The 25,099-nt window shown below is 39.0% G+C and overlaps 2 protein-coding genes across 2 annotated transcripts in view; one reads left to right on the top strand and one right to left on the bottom strand.

Annotated features, from left to right (window-relative positions):
- The window catches only part of LOC115149648 (tripartite motif-containing protein 16-like), a 1,197,515-nt gene that overhangs the window by 451,020 nt on the left and 721,396 nt on the right, over positions 1-25,099 (bottom strand). The window lies entirely within an intron of this gene.
- Positions 7,948-9,389, top strand: LOC115149653 (zinc finger protein 431-like). The gene has a single exon (XM_029692597.1). The coding sequence runs from the start codon at positions 8,077-8,079 to the stop codon at positions 9,211-9,213; it is 1,137 nt and encodes a 378-aa protein (XP_029548457.1). The 5' UTR covers positions 7,948-8,076; the 3' UTR covers positions 9,214-9,389.

Genomic DNA, 25,099 nt, shown 5'->3' with positions numbered 1-25,099 from the left:
AAACACTCCAAAGTTTCTGAAACTGTTTGAATGGTGTCTGTGAGTATAACAGAACTCATTTGGCAGGCCAAAACCTGAGAAGATTCCTTACAGGAAGTGCGCTCTCTGACCATTTCTTGGCCTTCTACACTCTCTTTATTGAAAACTGAGGATCTCTGCTGTAACGTGACACTTCCTACGGCTCCCATAGGCTCTCAGAAGGTGGCAAAAGGCTGAATGATGTCTTTGCAGGCCCAGGCTGAAAAACAGTAGCGCATTTTGATAGTGGTCGATCTGAGGACAATGAGACTGAGGCGCGTGCACGAGGCGACACCATGTTTACTTTCTCTCTCTTTGAACGAAAACAACGACTCCCGGTCGGAATATTATCGCTTTTTTACGAGAAAAATCGCATAAAAATTTATTTCAAACAGCTGTTGACATGCTTCGAACTACGGTAATGGAATATTTAGACATTTTTTGTCACGAAACGCGTCGGGCGCGTAACCCTTCGTCACCCTTGGATAGTGTCTTGAACGCACAACAAAACGCCACTATTTGGATATAACTATGGATTATTTGGAACCAAACCAACATTTGTTATTGAAGTAGAAGTCCCGGGAGTGCATTCTGACGAAGAACAGCAAAGGTAATCCAATTTTTCTTATAGTAAATCTGAGTTTGGTGAGGGTCAAACTTGGTGGGTGTCAAAATAGCTAGCCTGTGATGGCGAGCTATCTACTCAGAATATTGCAAAATGTGCTTTCACCGAAAAGCTATTTTAAAATCAGACACCTTGATTGCATAAAGGAGTTCTGTATCTATAATTCTTAAAATAATTGTTATGTTTTTTGTGAACGTTTATCGTGAGTAATTTAGTAAATTCACCGGAAGTGTTCGGTGGGAATGCTAGTTCTGAACGTCACATGCTAATGTAAAAAGCTGGTTTTTGATATAAATATGAACTTGATTGAACAAAACATGCATGTATTGTATAACATAATGTCCTATGCGTGTCATCTGATGAAGATCATCAAAGGTTAGTGCTGCATTTAGCTGTGGTTTTGTTTTTTGTGACATTATATGCTAGCTTGAAAAATGGGTGTCTGATTATTTCTGGCTGGGTACTCTGCTGACATAATCTAATGTTTTGCTTTCGCTGTAAAGCCTTTTTGAAATCGGACAGTGTGGTTAGATAAAGGAGAGTCTTGTCTTTAAAATGCTGTAAAATAGTCATATGTTTGAAAAATTGAAGTTTTCGGATTTTCGAGGACTTTGTATTTCGCGCCACGCCCATCATTGGATATTGGAGCAGGTGTTCCGCTAGCGGAACGTCTAGATGTAAGTTAATGAACTCCCCCAAACAAGACCAAATCTGAGCCAATCATAGACTTATATGTTTCACCAGTTTGGCCACACAGTACAGCACAGGAGACAACTAAGTAACTAGATACTCTGTTTGTCTTTGACAGGAGAGAGACCAGACTCTCCCTCTGACAGCGGGAAGAGTCCTTCAGGGGAATCAGACCCAGGGAAGAGTCCTTCAGGGGAATCAGACCCAGGGAAGAGTCCTTCAGGGGAATCAGCAGAATCAGGCCCAGAGACGCCCAAAGCAACAGGAGGACATCATCACTGCTCCCACTGTGGAAAGAGTTTTACCAAGTTAGGGAACCTGAATAGGCATGAGAGGACACACACAGGAGAAAAACCTTTCCAATGCTCCCAGTGTGGAAAGAGTTTTAACGAATTAGGGTACCTATTAATACATAAGAGAATACACTCTGGAGAGAAGCCTTACCATTGCTCCAAATGCGGAATGACTTTTACCTGGTTAGGGAGCCTGAAAACACACGAGAGAATTCACACTGGAGAAAATCCTTTCCAATGTTCACACTGTGGAAAGAATTTTACCCAGTTAGGGAACCTAAATCGGCACAAGAGGACACACACAGGACAGAAGCCTTATCACTGTTCCCAGTGTGGAAAGGGTTTTAGGGGTTTAATGAGCCTGAAACAGCATGAGAGGACACACACAGGAGATAAGCCTTATCACTGTTCCCACTGTGGAAAGAGTTTTAGGGGTTTAATGAGCCTGAAACAGCATGAGAGGACACACACAGGAGAGAAGCCTTACCAATGCACCATATGTGGAAAGAGATTTACCCTGTTAAAGTCCATGAAATTACATGGAAGAATACATACGGGAGAGAAGCCTTATCAATGTTCCCAATGTGGAAAGAATTTTAGGGGTTTAGTGAACCTGAAACAGCATGAGAGGACACACCCACAAGAAAAGCCCTACCATTGCTCCCTGTGTGGAAAGAGTTTTACCAAGTTAGAGGGCCTGACTAGGCATGAGAGGACACACACAGGAGGGGATAAGACCTACCACTGCTCCCTGTGTGGAAAGAGATTTAACCGGTTAAGGCATCTGAATAAGCATGAAAGAATACATACACAGGAGGAGAAGACATACCACTGCTCTCATTGTGGAAAGACATTTTCCCAGTCAGAGGACCTGGAATCACATGAGAGAATAGAAAGACTGTGTTCTGACTTGTGTTTTTGACTGAGAATGTGTGTTTTTGTTTATACCACTGTAGCTCAGTTGGTAGAGTATGGTGTTTGCAACGCCAGGGTTGTGGGTTCGATTCCCACAGGGGGCCAGCACAGAAAAAAAATGTATGAAATGTATGAAATTGTATGAAATGTATGCATTCACTACTGTAAGTCGCTCTGGATAAGAGCGTCTGCTAAATGACTAAAATGTAAAAAATGTAAATCTTGTTTATATGAAGTCTTCAACAAAATAGGTTTACTTAAAAAAAGTATGTTTTATGTGTCTAAAATGAGATTTAAAAGTACATTGATGTATTGGATACAAGTGTAAAGCCTTAGATTTTCATTTGATGACTGGGATTTTTGAAAATGTTAATTATTATATAAGTAATGTGATGGAAATTCTAACCAGAAAGGGAAAGAGAGACTGTAGATTCTTCAAATACCTTATTTTATGATAAGAATTCCAATTGTGGAGCAGTTAACAATCACACAACAGGTGCAACAGCCAAGAGCCCAACGAACAAGAGGTCTCCGCTTCTAGAACCTTTGTCTACGTGGCAGTTTAGCAGGTGTGTGACATCATGATGGGAACATAGCGTACAAACAAGTGATGACGCCAGTTTTGTTGCTCCTTTCTGCTGATAGAATTGTCACTGCTGCTCAAACTAGCCTCTGTTCTCTTCATATCTCCACACGGCTTTGCCCTTGAAAGATACGAAAAGAACAGGATGGACCAAAAACTGGTCTCTCTCTGACGGCCCTTTGTCTTTGGCCGCGCGACCAAGTTACTCAGAAACAGGAGAGGAGAAACACTGGTTTCTTCCAACATGAGAGAAACAGACAGAGGAAATGTACAGGTTTAAGGCTCATACAGAGCAGGTGCATAACAAAGTTACATTTTCCACGATAGTAAGTAAGTAGCCTTGCAGGAGCCTTGGCTTGTCTGATCCAGAACAGCTCATAGTAACAGGAACCTTGGCTTGTCTGATCCAGAACAGCTCATAGTAACAGGAACCTTGGCTTGTCTGATCCAGAACAGCTCATAGTAACAGGAACCTTGGCTTGTCTGATCCAGAACAGCTCATAGTAACAGGAACCTTGGCTTGTCTGATCCAGAACAGCTCATAGTAACAGGAACCTTGGCTTGTCTGATCCAGAACAGCTCATAGTAACAGGAACCTTGGCTTGTCTGATCCAGAACAGCTCATAGTAACAGGAACCTTGGCTTGTCTGATCCAGAACAGCTCATAGTTACAGGAGCCTTGGCTTGTCTGATCCAGAACAGCTCATAGTAACAGGAACCTACTTCCCCTGGACAGGACTCTAGTCTATAGATCCTCTTAATTTTTCACTGCTGCTCTTTAATTATTTTGTTATCTTTATTTCTCATTTGTATTTTTTGAAGTTATTATTATTTATTTATTTAACTGCATTGTTGGTTAGGGCTTGTAAGTAAGTATTTCACTGTAAGGTGTTGTATTCAGTGCATGTGACATAAGATTTGATTTGATAGTCTATTAAGTTGTTATATAGATTAATGGAATTTTGCATTTCTTGATTCCAACCTTAACCTCTTGAATTGGATTTGATATATGATTTGAATATTGCTAAATTAATTTGATTGGATACATTTGCAGATAAACATATTGGCACCGTTGCACTTTTCTTAAATAATGACCCATTTCTTCTAAAATAAGTTGAAACTGATGTTCTCCACATCTTATAGGATTTTCAACATTGCAGAACCAATACATTTTTTGTTAACTTAAGTTTACATTCGGCTAATTCAGCCGCACCCGTTGCTGACAGGTGTATAAAATCGAGCACACAGCCATGCAATCTCCACAGACAAACATTGGCAGTAGAATGGCCTTACTGAAGAGCTCAGTGACTTTCAATGTGGCACAGTCATAGGATGCCACCTTTCCAACAAGTCAGTTTATCTAGTTTCTGCCCTGCTTGAGCTGCCCCGGTCATCTGTAAGTTCTGTTATTGTGAAGTGGAAACGTCTAAGAGCAACAATGGCTCAGCCGCGAAGTGGTAGGCCACACAAGCTCACAGAACGGGACCGCTGAGTGCTGAAGCGCGTAGCATGTAAAAATCGTCTGTCCTCAGTTGCAACACTCACTTCCGAATTCCAAACTGCCTCTGGAAGCAACGTCAGCACAAGAACTGTTCGTCGGGAGCTTCTTGACTATCTTCACATTACACACACACACACACAGCAGCCTAGCCTGAAAATAGCCTGAAAATATTTTTGATATCTCGGATTGTTCTGACAAATATTTCCAGGCTCCGCTGGCATGGAATCTCCCAGGATAAACATCCATGCTCTCCTCCCGGAGGTTATGACAACACAACATCAAACACCGTAAATACACAACTTGATGCAACCACATGAAAAGGTTGGGAACATGTTTTCATTGGCCAGTGAGTGGTTAAGCCCTCGCCACAGCTACAACTTATTTATCAGAATTCCTGCTGTAAAAATAGCTACATTATTTCTGACACCCACAACTCAACTGCACCACGCGAGTTTGATAAGATTTATGTTTGGTTTGTTAAAATAGAATCTTTAGTCTTGGTTCCCTGCATTTTAAAACATTTCTTTAACTTTTGATATTGAATACTGCATTGTTGTTGAGGAAGAGCTTGCAGGTAACGGGGCATTTATACTATTGGTAAAACGTGGATAACCACGCTAGCTTCGCTCTCGTGTGGTGCTAACAAGTATAATAGGTAGTGCTAGGTATCAACAGCCTCCCGAGTGGTGCTAACAAGTATAATAGGTAGTGCTAGGTATCAACAGCCTCCCGAGTGGTGCTAACAAATATAATAGGTAGTGCTAGGTATCAACAGCCTCCCGAGTGGCGCAGCTCTGCATCGCACTACAGATCCGGGTTTGATCCCGGACTGTGACGCAGCCGGCCGCAACCGGGAGACCCATGAGGCGGCACACAATTTGCCCAGCGTCGTCCGGGATAGGGGAGGGTTTGGCCGGCTTGGATGTCCTTGTCCCACTGATCATAAGATCAAAATGACAGGGCTTAGACTGAAACTATAATTTAGATCTGATGATCGGTGGAACAAGGACATCCTCAGACAGGGCTTAGACTGTAAAACTGTCTGAGGATGTCCTTGTTCCACCGATCATCAGATCTAAATTATAGTTTTACAGTCTAAGCCCTGTCTGAGGGGGGAGGTTCCTCTAAGCTATATGGAACTGTTTTAAAACTTCTTTGGGATAGGTGGCAGTATTTTCACGGCCGGATAAAAAACGTACCCGATTTAATCTGGTTACTACTCCTGCCCAGAAACTAGAATATGCATATAATTAGTAGATTTGGATAGAAAACACTCTAAAGTTTCTAAAACTGTTTGAATGGTGTCTATGAGTATAACAGAATTCATATGGCAGGCCAAAACCTGAGAAGATTCCATACAGGAAGTGCCCTGTCTGACAATTTGTTCTCCTTCTGTTGCATCTCTATCGAAAATACAGCATCTGTGCTGTAACGTGACACTTTCTAAGGCTCCCATTGGCTCTCTAAAGCCGCCAGAAAGTGGAATGGGGTGTCTGCTGTCTCTGGGCGAAGAACAGCAGGAGAATTTGTAAGTGGTCAGCCTGGGGACAGTGACACTGGAGATGCGCGGTCATGAGACTACTCCATTTTTTCTTTCAGCCTTTGAATGAATACAACGTTGCCCGGTTGGAATATTATTGCTATTTTACGAGAAAAATAGCATAAAAATTGATTTTAAACAGCGTTTGACATGCTTCTAAGTATGGTAATGGAATATTTAGAATTTTCTTGTCACGAAATGGAACGTCTGTCCTCAACAGGTTAACCTGTTGGGGCTAGGGGGCAGTATTGACAATTTAAAAACTGTTTTAAGAAGGTTATACCAAGGATATTTTTGCTATTTGATTTTGAACTTTAAGACCCATAGAAGTATCAATAAAGAAATATTCAAAAGTTATTTTATGTAAAACAATATTTGGCCATACTGCTATAACCCATACTAACGCATTGCATAACATTCACAACATGGAACAACAGTCCCCCAAAACATCCAAAGGAAGTTTGTTCTGAAGTGTCTGTCCTATATCTGAGAGATACATGTCTTTAACCCCTTTTTTTGCCACTTAAGTCTTTCCACATTGTGTTACGTTACAGCCTTATTCTACAATGGATTAAATAAATAAGAATCCTCATCAGTCTACACACAATACCCCAAAATGACATCACAATACCCCATAATGGCATCACAATACCCCATAATGACAAAGAGAAAATAGGTTTGGAGAAAAAATGTCACATTTGTTAAAAATAAGAAACATAAATACCTTATTTAAATAAGTATTCAGACCCTTTGCTATGAGACTCGAAATTGAGCTCAGGTGTGCATACTGTTTCCATTGATCATCATTGAGATGTTTCTACAGCTTGATTGGACGTGATTTGGAAAGGCACACACCTGTCTGGCTACCACAGCATTCTGAAGCGATACGCCATCCCATCTGGTTTGCGCTTAGTGGGACGATCATTTGTTTTTCAACAGGTCAATGACCCAACACACCTCAAGGTTGTGTAAGGGCTATTTGAGCAAGAAGGAGAGTGATGGAGTGCTGCATCAGATGACCTGGCCTCCACAATCACCCGACCTCAACCCAATTGAGATGGTTTGGGATGAGTTGGACCGCAGCGTGAAGGAAAAGCAGCCAACAAGTGCTCAGCATATGTGGGAACTCCTTCAAGACTATTGAAGAATCATTCCAGGTGAAGCTGGTTGAGAGAATGCCAAGAGTGTGCAAAGCTGTCATCAAGGCAAAGGGTGGCTACTTTGAAAAATCAAATATATATTTTGAACTGTTTATCACTTTTTTGGTTACTACATGATTCCATATGTGTTATTTCATAGTTTGATGTCTTCACTATTATTCTACAATGTAGAAAATGGTAAAACAAATAATTATAACCCTTGAATGAGTAGGTGTGTCCAAACTTTTGACTGGTACTGTATATACACTTACAACTGTATATCTCATGAATGTTTTTACATTCAGTTACATGAAGTCACTTTCTTACCACTTCTTCCATAGGCAAACATGTAAGGAAAGCTTTTTTTAACTCAAAACGAATGCTGCCAAAAATGTATTGAATTCAAATGGATTTACCCACCCTACAAAGCAATACAGCCACTCTGTGATGACCAGTTCTGCTCTTTTATTGAGGGATCTAGTCTGGATTAAACCTCATAGGAAGACAGTTTTATCTTGTGGAGATTTCATTCAGGTCTCTGTTTAACGGGATTCTCTGTTTGTCTTTGGCAGGAGAGAAACCAGACTCTCACTCTGACAGCGGGAAGAGTCCTTCAGGGGAACCAGACCCAGAGACACCCAAACCAGCGAGACAACACCACTGCTCCCACTGTGAAAATAGTTTTTGCTGGTTAAGGAACCTAAAACTGCATGAGAAGACACACACAGGAAAAAAGCCTTTCCAATGTTCCCAGTGTGGAAAGAGTTTTACCATGTTAGCTAACCTGAAAAGGCATGAGAGAATACACACAGGAGAAAAGCCTTATCACTGTTCCCACTGTGGAATGAGTTTTACTCAGACAGGGCACCTAAAATCTCATGAGAGGATACACACAGGAGAAAAGCCTTTCCAATGTTCCCAGTGTGGAAAGAGTTTTACTAAGATAGGGCAATTAAAAGAACATGAGAGAATACACAAAGGAGAAAAGCCATTCCAATGTTCCCATTGTGGAAAGAGTTTTACTCGGATAGGAAACCTAAAAAAGCATGCGAGACTACACACAGGAGAAAAGCCTTACCAATGTTCCCAGTGTGGAAAGAGTTTTGCCGTGTTAGCTAACCTGAAAAGGCATGAGAGAATACACACAGGAGAAAAGCCTTATCACTGTTCCCACTGTGGAATGAGTTTTACTCAGACAGGGCACCTAAAATCTCATGAGAGGATACACACAGGAGAAAAGCCTTTCCAATGTTCCCACTGTGGAAAAAGTTTTACTAAGAAAGGGCAATTAAAAGAGCATGAGAGAATACACAAAGGAGAAAAGCCATTCCAATGTTCCCATTGTGGAAAGAGTTTTACTCTAATAGGAAACCTAAAAAAGCATGCGAGACTACACACCGGAGAAATGCCTTTCCTATGTTCCCAGTGTGAAAAGAGTTTTGCCGTGTTAGCTAACCTGAAAAGGCATGAGAGAATACACACAGGAGAAAGGCCTTACCACTGTTCCCACTGTGAAAAGAGGTTTATTCAGTTAGGGGACCTAAAAGCTCATGAGAGAATACACACAGGAGAAAAGCCTTTCCAATGTTCCCACTGTGAAAAGAGTTTTATTCATTTAGGGTACCTAAAAGCTCATGAGAGGACACACACAGGAGAAAAGTCTTTCCAATGTTCCCATTGTGAAAAGACTTTTAGCGTTTTAGCTAACCTGAAAAGGCATGAGAGAATACACACTGGAGAAAAGCCTTATCACTGTTCCCACTGTGGAATGAGTTTTACTCAGACAGGGCACCTAAAAGCTCACGAGAGGATGCACACAGGAGAAAAGCCTTTCCATTGTTCCCAGTGTGGAAAGAGTTTTGCTAAGAAAGGTCCGTTAAAAGAGCATGAGAGAATACACACAGGATAAAGCCTTTCCAATGCTCCCAGTGTGGAAAGCGTTTTACCTGGTTAAGCAGCCTGAAAGAGCATAAGAAGACACACACCAAAAAAGCCCTACCACATCTCTCTCTGTGTGGAAGGACATTTTCCCAGTCACAGAACCTGAAATCACATGAGAGAATAAAGGCGCTGTGTTCTGACTTATATTTTTGACTGAGAATTTGTGATTTTGTTTATGCCACATGAAATAATATTGTTTATGATTATACCTGTCTATATAAGGTCCCACAGTTGACAATGCACGTCAGAGCAAACACCAAGCAATGAGGTCGAAGAAATTGTCCATAGAGCTCCGAGACAGGATTGTGTCAAGGCACAGATCTGGGGAATGGTCCCAAAAAATGTCTGTAGCATTGGAGGTCCCCAAGAACACAGTGGTCACCATGATTCTTTGATGGAAGAAGTTTGGAACCACCAAGACTCTTCCCAGAGCTGGCCACCCAGCCAAACCGAGCAATTGGGAGAGAAGGGCATTGGTCAGGGAGGTGACCAAGAACCCAATGGTCACTCTGACAGAGCTACAGAGTTCCTCTGTGGGGATGGGAGAACCTTCCAGAAGGACAACCATCTCTGTAGCACTCCACCAATCAGGCCTTTATGGTAGAGTGGCCAGACGGAAGGCACTCCTCAGTAAAAGGCATATGACAGCCTGCTTGGAGTTTGCCAAAAAGGCACCTAAAGGATTCTCAGACCATGATAAACAAGATTCTCTGGTCTGATGAAACCAAGATTGAAGTCTTTGGCCTGAATGCCAAGCATCACATCTTGCGTAAACCTGGCACAGCATCAGGCTGTGAGGATGTTTTTCAGCGGCAGGAACTGGTATACTAGTCAGGATCGAGGGAAAGATGGACGGAGCAAAGTACAGAGAGCTCTTTGATGAAAACCTGCTCCAGAGCACTCAGGGCCTCAGACTGGGGCGAAGGTTCACCTTCCAACAGGACAATGACCCTAAGCACAGCCAAGACAGTGTAGGAGTGGCTTTGGGACAAGTCGCTGAATAACCTTGAGTGAACCAGCCCGGACTTGAACCCAATCTAACATCTCTGGTGAGACCTGAAAATAGCTGTGTAGCAAAGCTCCCCATCCAATCTGACAGAGTTTGAGAGAAGAATGGTAGAAACTTGTAACGTCATCCCCATGAAGACTGGAGGCTGTCATCGCTGCCCAAGGTGTTTCAACAAAGTACGTAGTAAACGGTCTGAATACTTATGCAGATTTTTCAGTTTATTATTTTAATAAATGAGCAAAGAAATATATATAATGTATTTCCTTTGTCATTATGGGGTATTGCTTTGTCATTATGGGGTATTGTGAGGTCATTATGGGGTATTGTGTGTCAATTCAGTATTTAAAAAAAATATTTTAGAATAAGGCTGTAACGTAACAAAATGTGGAAAAAGTGACGGGGTCTGAGTACTTTCCGAATGCACTGTATTGTTACACCATGTAGGAGCAGTATAGACCTAGTCTGTTCATTATATACATCTACATGATGTATTGTTACACCATGTAGGAGCAGTATAGACCTAGTCTGTTCATTATATACATCTACATGATGTATTGTTACACCATGTAGGAGCAGTATAGACCTAGTCTGTTCATTATATACATCTACATGATGTATTGTTACACCATGTAGGAGCAGTATAGACCTCGTCTGTTCATTATATACATCTACATGATGTATTGTTACACCATGTAGCAGCAGGATAGATCTAGTCTGTTCATTATATACATCTACATGATGTATTGTTACACCATGTAGGAGCAGTATAGACCTAGTCTGTTCATTATATACATCTACATGATGTATTGTTACACCATGTAGGAGCAGTATAGACCTAGTCTGTTCATTATATACATCTACATGATGTATTGTTACACCATGTAGCAGCAGTATAGACCTAGACTGTTCATTATATACATCTACATGATGTATTGTTACACCATGTAGGAGCAGTATAGACCTAGTCTGTTCATTATATACATCTACATGATGTATTGTTACACCATGTAGGAGCAGTATAAACCTAGTCTGTTCATTATATACATCTATATGATGTATTGTAACACCATGTAGGAGCAGTATAGACCTAGTCTGTTCATTATATACATCTACATGATGTATTGTTACACCATGTAGGAGCAGTATAGACCTAGTCTGTTCATTATATACATCTACATGATGTATTGTTACACCATGTAGGAGCAGTATAGACCTAGTCTGTTCATTATATACATCTACATGATGTGTTGTTACACCATGTAGGAGCAGTATAGACCTAGACTGTTCATTATATACATCTACATGATGTATTGTTACACCATGTAGGAGCAGTATAGACCTAGTCTGTTCATTATATACATCTACATGATGTATTGTTACACCATGTAGGAGCAGTATAGACCTAGTCTGTTCATTATATACATCTACATGATGTATTGTTACACCATGTAGGAGCAGTATAGACCTAGTCTGTTCATTATATACATCTACATGATGTATTGTTACACCATGTAGGAGCAGTATAGACCTAGTCTGTTCATTATATACATCTACATGATGTGTTATTACACCATGTAGGAGCAGTATAGACCTAGTCTGTTCATTATATACATCTACATGATGTATTGTTACACCATGTAGGAGCAGTATAGACCTAGTCTGTTCATTATATACATCTACATGATGTATTGTTACACCATGTAGGAGCAGTATAGACCTAGTCTGTTCATTATATACATCTACATGATGTATTGTTACACCATGTAGGAGCAGTATAGACCTAGTCTGTTCATTATATACATCTACATGATGTATTGTTACACCATGTAGCAGCAGTATAGACCTAGTCTGTTCATTATAGACATCTATATGATGTATTGTTACACCATGTAGGAGCAGTATAGACCTAGTCTGTTCATACATGATGTATTGTTACACCATGTAGGAGCAGTATAGACCTAGTCTGTTCATTATATACATCTACATTATGTATTGTTACACCATGTAGGAGCAGTATAGACCTAGTCTGTTCATTATATACATCTACATGATGTATTGTTACACCATGTAGGAGCAGTATAGACCTAGTCTGTTCATTATATACATCTACATGATGTATTGTTACACCATGTAGGAGCAGTATAGACCTAGTCTGTTAATTATATACATCTACATGATGTATTGTCACACCATGTAGGAGCAGTATAGACCTAGTCTGTTCATACATGATGTATTGTTACACCATGTAGGAGCAGTATAGACCTAGTCTGTTCATTATATACATCTACATGATGTATTGTTACACCATGTAGGAGCAGTATAGACATAGTCTGTTCATTATATACATCTACATGATGTATTGTTACACCATGTAGGAGCAGTATAGACCTAGTCTGTTCATTATATACATCTACATGATGTATTGTCACACCATGTAGGAGCAGTATAGACCTAGTCTGTTCATACATGATGTATTGTTACACCATGTAGCAGCAGTATAGACCTAGTCTGTTCATTATATACATCTACATGTTGTATTGTTACACCATATAGGAGCAGTATAGACCTAGTCTGTTCATTATATACATCTACATGATGTATTGTTACACCATGTAGCAGCAGTATAGACCTAGTCTGTTCATTATATACATCTACATGTTGTATTGTTACTCCATGTAGGAGCAGTATAGACCTAGTCTGTTCATTATATACATCTACATGATGTATTGTTACACCATGTAGGAGCAGTATAGACCTAGTCTGTTCATTATATACATCTACATGTTGTATTGTTACACCATATAGGAGCAGTATAGACCTAGTCTGTTCATTATATACATCTACATGATGTATTGTTACACCATGTAGGATCAGTATAGACCTAGTCTGTTCATTATATACATCTACATGATGTATTGTTACTCCATGTAGCAGCAGTATAGACCTAGTCTGTTCATTATATACATCTACATGATGTATTGTTACACCATGTAGGAGCAGTATAGACCTAGTCTGTTCATTATATACATCTACATTATGTATTGTTACACCATGTAGGAGCAGTATAGACCTAGTCTGTTCATTATATACATCTACATGATGTATTGTTACACCATGTAGGAGCAGTATAGACCTAGTCTGTTCATTATATACATCTACATGATGTATTGTTACACCATGTAGGAGCAGTATAGACCTAGTCTGTTAATTATATACATCTACATGATGTATTGTCACACCATGTAGGAGCAGTATAGACCTAGTCTGTTCATACATGATGTATTGTTACACCATGTAGGAGCAGTATAGACCTAGTCTGTTCATTATATACATCTACATGATGTATTGTTACACCATGTAGGAGCAGTATAGACCTAGTCTGTTCATTATATACATCTACATGATGTATTGTTACACCATGTAGGAGCAGTATAGACCTAGTCTGTTCATTATATACATCTACATGATGTATTGTCACACCATGTAGGAGCAGTATAGACCTAGTCTGTTCATACATGATGTATTGTTACACCATGTAGCAGCAGTATAGACCTAGTCTGTTCATTATATACATCTACATGTTGTATTGTTACACCATATAGGAGCAGTATAGACCTAGTCTGTTCATTATATACATCTACATGATGTATTGTTACACCATGTAGCAGCAGTATAGACCTAGTCTGTTCATTATATACATCTACATGATGTATTGTTACACCATGTAGCAGCAGTATAGACCTAGACTGTTCATTATATACATCTACATGATGTATTGTTACACCATGTAGGAGCAGTATAGACCTAGTCTGTTCATTATATACATCTACATGATGTATTGTTACACCATGTAGGAGCAGTATAGACCTAGTCTGTTCATTATATACATCTATATGATGTATTGTAACACCATGTAGGAGCAGTATAGACCTAGTCTGTTCATTATATACATCTACATGATGTATTGTTACACCATGTAGGAGCAGTATAGACCTAGTCTGTTCATTATATACATCTACATGATGTATTGTTACACCATGTAGGAGCAGTATAGACCTAGTCTGTTCATTATATACATCTACATGATGTGTTGTTACACCATGTAGGAGCAGTATAGACCTAGACTGTTCATTATATACATCTACATGATGTATTGTTACACCATGTAGGAGCAGTATAGACCTAGTCTGTTCATTATATACATCTGCATGATGTATTGTTACACCATGTAGGAGCAGTATAGACCTAGTCTGTTCATTATATACATCTACATGATGTATTGTTACACCATGTAGGAGCAGTATAGACCTAGTCTGTTCATTATATACATCTACATGATGTATTGTTACACCATGTAGGAGCAGTATAGACCTAGTCTGTTCATTATATACATCTACATGATGTGTTATTACACCATGTAGGAGCAGTATAGACCTAGTCTGTTCATTATATACATCTACATGATGTATTGTTACACCATGTAGGAGCAGTATAGACCTAGTCTGTTCATTATATACATCTACATGATGTATTGTTACACCATGTAGGAGCAGTATAGACCTAGTCTGTTCATTATATACATCTACATGATGTATTGTTACACCATGTAGGAGGAGTATAGACCTAGTCTGTTCATTATATACATCTACATGATGTATTGTTACACCATGTAGCAGCAGTATAGACCTAGTCTGTTCATTATAGACATCTATATGATGTATTGTTACACCATGTAGGAGCAGTATAGACCTAGTCTGTTCATACATGATGTATTGTTACACCATGTAGGAGCAGTATAGACCTAGTCTGTTCATTATATACATCTACATTATGTATTGTTACACCATGTAGGAGCAGTATAGACCTAGTCTGTTCATTATATACATCTACATGATGTATTGTTACACCATGTAGGAGCAGTATAGACCTAGTCTGTTCATTATATACATCTACATGATGTATTGTTACACCATGTAGGAGCAGTATAGACCTAGTCTGTTAATTATATACATCTACATGATGTATTGTCACACCATGTAGGAGCAGTATAGACCTAGTCTGTTCATACATGATGTATTGTTACACCATGTAGGAGCAGTATAGACCTAGTCTGTTCATTATATACATCTACATGATGTATTGTTACACCATGTAGGAGCAGTATAGACATAGTCTGTTCATTATATACATCTACATGATGTATTGTTACACCATGTAGGAGCAGTATAGACCTAGTCTGTTCATTATATACATCTACATGATGTATTGTCACACCATGTAGGAGCAGTATAGACCTAGTCTGTTCATACATGATGTATTGTTACACCATGTAGCAGCAGTATAGACCTAGTCTGTTCATTATATACATCTACATGTTGTATTGTTACACCATATAGGAGCAGTATAGACCTAGTCTGTTCATTATATACATCTACATGATGTATTGTTACACCATGTAGCAGCAGTATAGACCTAGTCTGTTCATTATATACATCTACATGTTGTATTGTTACTCCATGTAGGAGCAGTATAGACCTAGTCTGTTCATTATATACATCTACATGATGTATTGTTACACCATGTAGGAGCAGTATAGACCTAGTCTGTTCATTATATACATCTACATGTTGTATTGTTACACCATATAGGAGCAGTATAGACCTAGTCTGTTCATTATATACATCTACATGATGTATTGTTACACCATGTAGGATCAGTATAGACCTAGTCTGTTCATTATATACATCTACATGATGTATTGTTACTCCATGTAGCAGCAGTATAGACCTAGTCTGTTCATTATATACATCTACATGATGTATTGTTACACCATGTAGGAGCAGTATAGACCTAGTCTGTTCATTATATACATCTACATTATGTATTGTTACACCATGTAGGAGCAGTATAGACCTAGTCTGTTCATTATATACATCTACATGATGTATTGTTACACCATGTAGGAGCAGTATAGACCTAGTCTGTTCATTATATACATCTACATGATGTATTGTTACACCATGTAGGAGCAGTATAGACCTAGTCTGTTAATTATATACATCTACATGATGTATTGTCACACCATGTAGGAGCAGTATAGACCTAGTCTGTTCATACATGATGTATTGTTACACCATGTAGGAGCAGTATAGACCTAGTCTGTTCATTATATACATCTACATGATGTATTGTTACACCATGTAGGAGCAGTATAGACATAGTCTGTTCATTATATACATCTACATGATGTATTGTTACACCATGTAGGAGCAGTATAGACCTAGTCTGTTCATTATATACATCTACATGATGTATTGTCACACCATGTAGGAGCAGTATAGACCTAGTCTGTTCATACATGATGTATTGTTACACCATGTAGCAGCAGTATAGACCTAGTCTGTTCATTATATACATCTACATGTTGTATTGTTACACCATATAGGAGCAGTATAGACCTAGTCTGTTCATTATATACATCTACATGATGTATTGTTACACCATGTAGGATCAGTATAGACCTAGTCTGTTCATTATATACATCTACATGATGTATTGTTACTCCATGTAGCAGCAGTATAGACCTAGTCTGTTCATTATATACATCTACATGATGTATTGTTACACCATGTAGGAGCAGTATAGACCTAGTCTGTTCATTATATACATCTACATGATGTATTGTTACACCATGTAGGAGCAGTATAGACCTAGTCTGTTCATTATATACATCTATATGATGTATTGTTACACCTCCAGGTTGTGGGGGGGGGCAGTACAAAAAAAAATGCATGAATTGAAATGTATGTATTCACTACTGTAAGTCGCTCTTATCCAGAGCGACTTACAGTAGTGAATACATACATTTCAATTCATGCATTTTTTTTGTACTGGCCCCCCCGTGGGAATCGAACCCACAACCCTGGCATTGCAAACACCATGCTCTACCAACTGAGCCACAGGGAACACAATGGAGTTCAAGTCCAAAAGACTGAGATGGCCATAGAACATTTTTGATTTTATGCCCAATTAACCATTTCTTTGTGGATGTTGATGTGTCTTGCTGGAAGATCCACTTATGGCCAAGTTTCAGCCTCCTAGCAGAGGTAACCAGGTTTTGGGCTAAAAATATCCTGGTAGTGGGTAAAGTTTATTTATTTTATACAGTAATTTTTGCTCATCTTTATCAAGGCTATTAATAACTAGGTGCTTATTTTGATATCTAGTTATTTGACTGAATCAGAAATACAGATGTGGAGTAGATGTAGAGTTTGTTTTAAGATCTCATACAAAATCTGAACTAATCAAACAACACTTGTTACTCTTTGTACGTGTTGATATAATATTCATATTTAATGGAGAGAGAAAAAACGTTTCCCTAAACTGCTTTATAATATTATAATTCAATGAAGAATAAAAAAAGTGTTCCCTCCTCAACTGCGTTTCCTCCCTCCAGACAGCAGATGGCGATATGTGTCTTTCAGGCGATGTTTCTAGTGTGACGTATAATCTAGTGGACGGAACTCTTCTTCAACAACTGCAGCCACCTCGGTAGCTCGCTAGCTGACAAAGTCGGAACATTCAAGTTCTTTAGACAATTTCGTGGTTTATTTGCTACTATGATTTAAACATACTTATGTGTAAACAACTAGCTACCCCATTTCATTTCATATTTACGTTGTAAGTCAACTATCTGGCTGGTTAAGTTAGCACTAGCCTAGCTAGCTAACATCCCCGACCATGCGCTCACTAAGCTACTCTCCTGATAAAGAAGAAAAGGTCTGTTGGACGAAGAAAGAAGCTCTGGGGCTGAACATTGTCGTGAAAGAGGAAGAGGAGGATGTCACATTACTTAGACAAGTAGAAGGTGAGGCTGTTACCGTGAAAGAAGAAGAGAAAGACGTTTCAGTGAAAGAAGAGGAAGACGCGTTCAGAGTGAAAGAGGAGGATGCAGTTTTTGGAGTGAAAGAGGAGGAGGGGGAGATGACTGTCACATTGGAGGAAGAAGAGGAGGTTGGAGATCTGTTTAACACCAGTAAGTACCGTCTCTGCAGTCGTTGAACCAATATGCAGTAAAGGGGTTCTACACTTCAGAGTGAAAGAGGAGGAGGAAGATGCAGTTTTTGGAGTGAAAGTGGAGGATGAAGAGGGGGAGATTACTGTCACAGAGGAGGACGAAGAAGAGAAGACTGGAGAACTGATTGACATTAGTAAATACAGTGAGTACTATCTTAAAAAACAGGGACATTGATCTGATTAACACCAGTAAATACAGTGAGTACTATCTTATAAAACAGGGACATTGATCTGATTAACACCAGTAAATACACTGAGTACTATCTAATAAAACAGGGACATTGATCTGATTAACACCAGTAAATACAGTGAGTACTATCTTATAAAACAGGGACATTGATCTGATTAACACCAGTAAATAAAGTGAGTACTATCTAATAAAACAGGGACATTGATCTGATTAACACCAGTAAATACAGTGAGTACTATCTAATAAAACAGGGACATTGATCTGATTAACACCAGTAAATACACTGAGTACTATCTAATAAAACAGGGACATTGATCTGATTAACACCAGTAAATACAGTGAGTACTATCTAATAAAACAGGGACATTGATCTGATTAACACCAGTAAATACAGTGAGTACTATCTTATAAAACAGGGACATTGATCTGATTAACACCAGTAAATACAGTGAGTACTATCTTATAAAACAGGGACATTGATCTGATTAACACCAGTAAATACAGTGAGTACTATCTTATAAAACAGGGACATTGATCTGATTAACACCAGTAAATACAGTGAGTACTATCTTATAAAACAGGGACACAAACTCTGCAGTTGTTGAACTAATGTGTGATTTTTAAAAGGGCATTCTACACTCATATATGTTTTTGTACTGTCGGAATTGTTCATGACGTCGTGATGTCATCCAATAGGCGACTGATCTTCATGTGAATATTCATTATTCTTTTTAAAATCCTTCCTGTTCTGTCAAGTTGGTTGTTGATCATTGCTAGAAAGCCATTTTCTCGTCTTGCATTGACTTTCAAGACGATTTAAGTCCAAACTGTAACTAGGCCACTCAGGAACATTCAATGTCATCTTGGTAAGCTCCTCCAGTGTAGATTTGGCCTTGTGGTTTAGGTTATTGTCCTGTTAGGACAGTTTGTTGTATTCAGATCTCTGAAATGCTCTCTACCTACGTAACATTTATTGTCTCCTTATGTTACGCTGGGAAAACAGTTTTCATGGGCACAGAAATCCTAAATCATTTCAGAGTTTGCTAAATCCAATGGTTCTAACCGAGAGTCACCTTAACTTTATTGACACCCAAATGGATACTGTCATTAACGCGGATCTTCAATAATTACACATAATACTTAATACTGTAGCTGTTTAGTTACAGTCACATGTTCAACTATCATCAGCTGATCCAGGAAATCATTTTCTGAATGACAGTAACATGACAAACATCACGACATGCAACAACAACCAAAGTGCTTCTTCATTCATTACTCTGGTAAAGACAGTTATGCTGTGCTCCATGTTGGATCCAACATCCCTAACAAATTGATGTTTATAATGTGTTATTGTCTGCTTGATTTACTGTAGAGTCTCGTTAGTCTGTTTGGAAACGGAGATACTTAGCTCATAATGTGTAGAGAACTGTTCCTTGATGGATAGGCTATTGTACAACACACAGAGCTATTTTCCTTCATTCAGGACATTTAGAATGACAACACATTACAGAGTAGCCTAGTGGGATTATTCACAAAATTATCTGGTGATCAGGTTATGAAATGTCATGACAAAGACATTTTAGTTTCCATGTTTCACCTGAAATATTAAATGATTTCTAGTCCTAGGTCTATGTTGTTGTTAGGTGAAGTTATGGGTCCTACAGTAGGTCTATATTGTTGTTAGGTGAAGTTATGGGTTCTACAGTAGGTCTATGTTGTTGTTAGGTGAAGTTATGGGTCCTACAGTAGGTCTATGTTATTGTTAGGTGAAGTTATGGGTCCTACAGTAGGTCTATGTTGTTGTTAGGTGAAGTTATGGGTCCTACAGTAGGTTTATGTTGTTGTTAGGTGAAGTTATGGGTCCTACAGTAGGTCTATGTTGTTAGGAGAAGTTATGTTAAACACTTAGTGGACAAACACTCATTGTCAGGCTGATGGCAAAGCGCAATATTAGCAAACACAGAAAGGGGCCTACATTGAAGACCAAAAGTCATCTGGCACACTGCTTAGGATTTCAACAACTTTAACTTATTTCTAGCCTACAATCATCGATACTACTAATGTGAAAACAAGACAAAATATGATTATTGTTGCTCACTGTATTAAGACAATTGTCAAATTTAACAGACGTCAATTGTTGTACAACATCATGGCTATACTGTTGGCATCAGCTTTTACAGTGGATTTCTGCTGTTGTGGGCCTTTAACCATCTGTATGACTTTGTTGTTCACACAGGAGAGAGACGGGACTACCGTGGGTCCTCTGGGGAGCTTCAACAACGTCATGAGAAGAGTCTCTCCAGTTCAGAACACCTCAAGAAACAGCAGCAGAGACCCACAGGGAAGAAATCTCACCACTGCTCTCACTGTGGGAAAAGTTGCAAATCTTCATCAGAACTTAAAATACACCTGAGAATTCACACAGGAGAGAAACCTTTTGTCTGTGATCAATGTGGGAAGAGTTTTACTCGGCAACAAACTCTGAAATCACACCAGAGAATACACACTGGAGAGAAACCTTATAGCTGTAATCAATGTGGGAAAAGTTTTACTACATCTAGCTATCTAACTATTCACCAGAGAACACACACAGGAGAGAAACCATATAACTGTAATCAATGTGGTAATAGTTTTACTACATCTAGCTATCTAACTATTCACCAGAGAACACACACAGGAGAGAAACCTTATAGCTGTGATCAATGTGGGAAGAGTTTTACTCAGCCAGACAGCCTGATATTACACCAGAGAACACACACAGGAGAGAAACCATATAGCTGTACTCAATGTGGGAAGAGTTTTTCTACATCTAGCGTTCTCACTATACACCAGCGAACACATACAGGAGAGAAACCATATAGCTGTACTCAATGTGGGAAGAGTTTTTCTACGTCTAGCTATCTCACTATACACCAGAGAACACACACAGGAGAGAAACCATATAGCTGTAATCAATGTGGGAAGAGTTTTTGTCAGCTAAACAGCCTGATAGTACACCAGCGGACACACACGGGAGAGAAACCTTATGGCTGTGATCAATGTGGAAAGAGTTTTGGTACATCTGGCTGTCTGAAGACACACCAGAGAACACACACAGGAGATAAACCTTATAGCTGTGATCAATGTGGGAAGAGTTTTTCTACATCTAGCTATCTCACTATACACCGGAGAATACACATAGGAGAGAAACCTCATGGCTGTGATCAATGGGGGAAGAAATACTCTGATAAAAGATCTCTGATTAAACTTCAGAAAATACATGAAGGAGTTGTTTCATGATATCAATGAAATAATGTCACAATGTAGAATGTTTTAACATTGTAGTAGGAGTATTTTAATGATGTCACAATGTAGAAGGATTATTAGCCTCAGAGGAAAGATACAGGCTCTGAATTGAGAGAGAGTACTATTTATGAGATTTAACAAAAAGTGACTAACAAAAAAAGTTGTTACACTTACCATGTTGGTGACCCACTTGAATCAAAATGCAACACTTCAAAATGTATCTGGCTGTTTTCTACCAGTTGTCCTCTAACCAGGGATGTACACGTTATTCCCAGATTCCGTGTGGTTTTTGAGCTGTTAGTTTTAACAGGACGTGCAACCTCATCTCCCTCCTCTCGCACAATTGATTTCAACATGATATCGATGAGTTATGACAAATAAGTGTTGTGTTCCTTTGTTTAGCGACCCCTAAATTTAAATGCATCACTCCAAAATGTAGCTGACTGTCTTCTGCAGGTTGTCCTCTAACCAGTGAGGTAAAGTATATCGCCCATTTCCATGTGTGTTTTTTAGATGTGTTAGTTTCAACATCACGTACAACCTGATTTCCCCCCTAATCGATATCAGTGATTTATTGCTACTTGTCAAAACAACAGCGTTTCTGGTGCAGTTTATAAGGAGCTTGTTTAAAAAATACAAGTAATATGATTATTGTGGCAGATGTTTGTGTATATTGCACATTTTATGTTTAGGTTTTCAATACATCACAAACTGTTTCTGCATATTGGTGATTGATTTGGACACTTTAAAACTGTTTTGACATTGGGGCTATCCCATCTTGCAAAATGTCATTGAAAAGAATACTATGCCCGACGGCCAATAATCAATTTTATTAACAATCCTACATCACTCCAGTATTTCTTTACAACATTCAAATGCTAATTGTCTTTATTCCACTACTGAAGAAGCATGACACAAATCACCTCATATTTCAAACATTCAGCCTGACAAAATATACATGTTTTATTATTCCATGCCTCACCCTTAAGTGAATTATTGCCAACACATATTAACAAAGGGGTGTACATTTGGTTTTGATATTTAATATTTACAATTCATGTAACATTTAGTAATCATAATTATTTATGCAACCAGCTGATCATTTTTGGTTACAATTATATTGACATTGTTGCCCTGCTTTTAGAATATCAGGATCCATTCTCAGATGTGCCAACCCAAATGTACTAGAGCATGACATTGGGGACTGGGCCCCGATCCAACAACATGCCTATCTAGTGAACCCTGAAAAGAGAGAGAATCTCTGCAGTGAGGTGGAAAGTTACTACGGATATTGCCGGAGTTTCCTCTTGAAATCAGACATGTCCGTGGTAAGGTCAACTTGGTTGCTGATTGTCTCAAGGGTGGGCAGTCAAAAAGTTTTGTGTTTTGCATTTAGCCAGTCCGTTGCCATTTATTTTGACTGCACGTTTTTCCGTATTGGAGATGAGTTTTGTTTGGGCTCGTTCCAAGGGGACGAGAGTTCTAGAAGCTAGAAGGGTTTTTCTTTTGTTTGTCTCTTCTTGGGCAGATTTAGTGGGTCTCATGGTGGGTGTCTTTTATGTCCCAGTTGTTGTTACTAGTCAACTTTCAGTGGACACTGAGAGCAAAACTGCAAGATTATGTTATAATACTTTTATTGCATCAAATGGTTGTTTTATGCAACAGAATAGAGGGTTCTTATAACTATTGTGTCTGTGTGTTCTACTGAGGATGGGCCCCTGGGAGAAAACACTGACAGGAGATTTACAATGTGTTTTGGGTGATAAAAACCTAAAGAGACCGCATTCCAGAGCATGAGTTAATGTTTCTGTTCTATATGGTACCAGGGAGAGATGACCCCAGGGCCAGACCCCTGGTCTCTACACAAAGAGTACTGTTTTTACAGCAGATACTGTCTGCTGAGAATTATAAGTATCTTTCATACAAATCTTAACCTTGTGACCCGTTCTATACATCTGTTGTTGGTCATGTAGGTTGAAAGGGGTGTATCTTGGCTTTAAAATACCTTTGTACTTTTGTCTCGGGGCTCTCAACGAATCATCTGGGGGTGATTCATCTCTCAATGAATCATCTGGGGATGATTCGTCGACCAGCCATCATTTATCATAGAGCACTCAATTGATTCACTTTATATGTGTGTATTGTATTGACCTGCTGCCTTATAAGTGAATAAAGATATTTTAAGAATAACTCTGACTTGTGTGATAAGTTTGTCAATCCTCATTTCATATTAAAGAAAATAACAAGCACATTTGGGGATGTGAATCTTCACTTGGTGACCGCTCCTGACGACCTGGGTAAATGGTGTACAAGGGATCCCTCTAACTTGGGATCTCAGGGAGACCACACTTTGGGAATGGAGCAGATGGTCCCACCTTTGATCTGAGAGGCAGCGAGCCGAGTGGATACCACATCTCGAAAGTAGTTAAAAAAGAAAGAGGTGAGCGAAGCACGCAAAATGGAGTTTTTAGAAAATCCTCATAGGCTCTGAGTGTGTATTCCTGTGTGGAGGTGTAAACAGGGCGCAGTCAGAATCTGAGGCTGAGTCAGCTATCTGTGCAAACTGGATGAAAACTAGAATCTGTGTTTACTAGTTAAGACCATTTATGATATAGTATAACATAGTAAGGTGTAGCTGTAATTGTTTTAAACCTGTAATTGTTGTAAACCTGGACCCCATTTTAGAAGTATTGAAAGATGTAAATGTATTTGTTTCATTATCCTAGGAACTAACTATGAGATAGAAATGTGAAAATATTCCTGCAGGTTCAAATATTGTTGAAAAACAACTAATTGATTAGGTATGTTTGGGAATAGCATTGTGTGACTGTCATATGAGAGTTGTGTGACTGTGTCTTAATCTGAAGTTTGGATAGTAACATAGAGATCTATAGTTCTTCCTAGAGATCTATAGTTCCTCCTAGAGATCTATAGTTCCTCCTAGAGATCTATAGTTCCTCATAGAGATCTATAGTTCCTCCTAGAGATCTATAGTTCCTCCTAGAGATCTATAGTTCCTCCTAGAGATCTATAGGTCCTCCTAGAGATCTATAGGTCCTCCTAGAGATCTATAGGTCCTCCTAGAGATCTATAGTTTCTCCTAGAGATCTATAGTTCCTCATAGAGATCGATCTATAGTTCCTCATAGAGATAGATCTATAGTTCCTCCTAGAGATCTATAGTTCCTCATAGAGATCGATCTATAGTTCCTCATAGAGATAGATCTATAGTTCCTCATAGAGATAGATCTATAGTTCCTCATAGAGATAGATCTATAGTTCCTCCTAGAGATAG

Source organism: Salmo trutta, chromosome 15 (assembly GCF_901001165.1).
Source record: "Salmo trutta chromosome 15, fSalTru1.1, whole genome shotgun sequence".
NCBI classification, from domain to species: Eukaryota; Metazoa; Chordata; class Actinopteri; order Salmoniformes; family Salmonidae; genus Salmo; species Salmo trutta.
Note: the sequence above shows the minus strand (reverse complement) of the source record. Positions and strands in the feature narration are given on the sequence as shown.

What these genes read in the sequence shown, in the direction of transcription:
- LOC115149653 (XM_029692597.1), top strand. Translation starts at nt 8,077, where the DNA reads ATGTTAGCTAACCTGAAAAGGCATGAGAGAATACACACAGGAGAAAAG.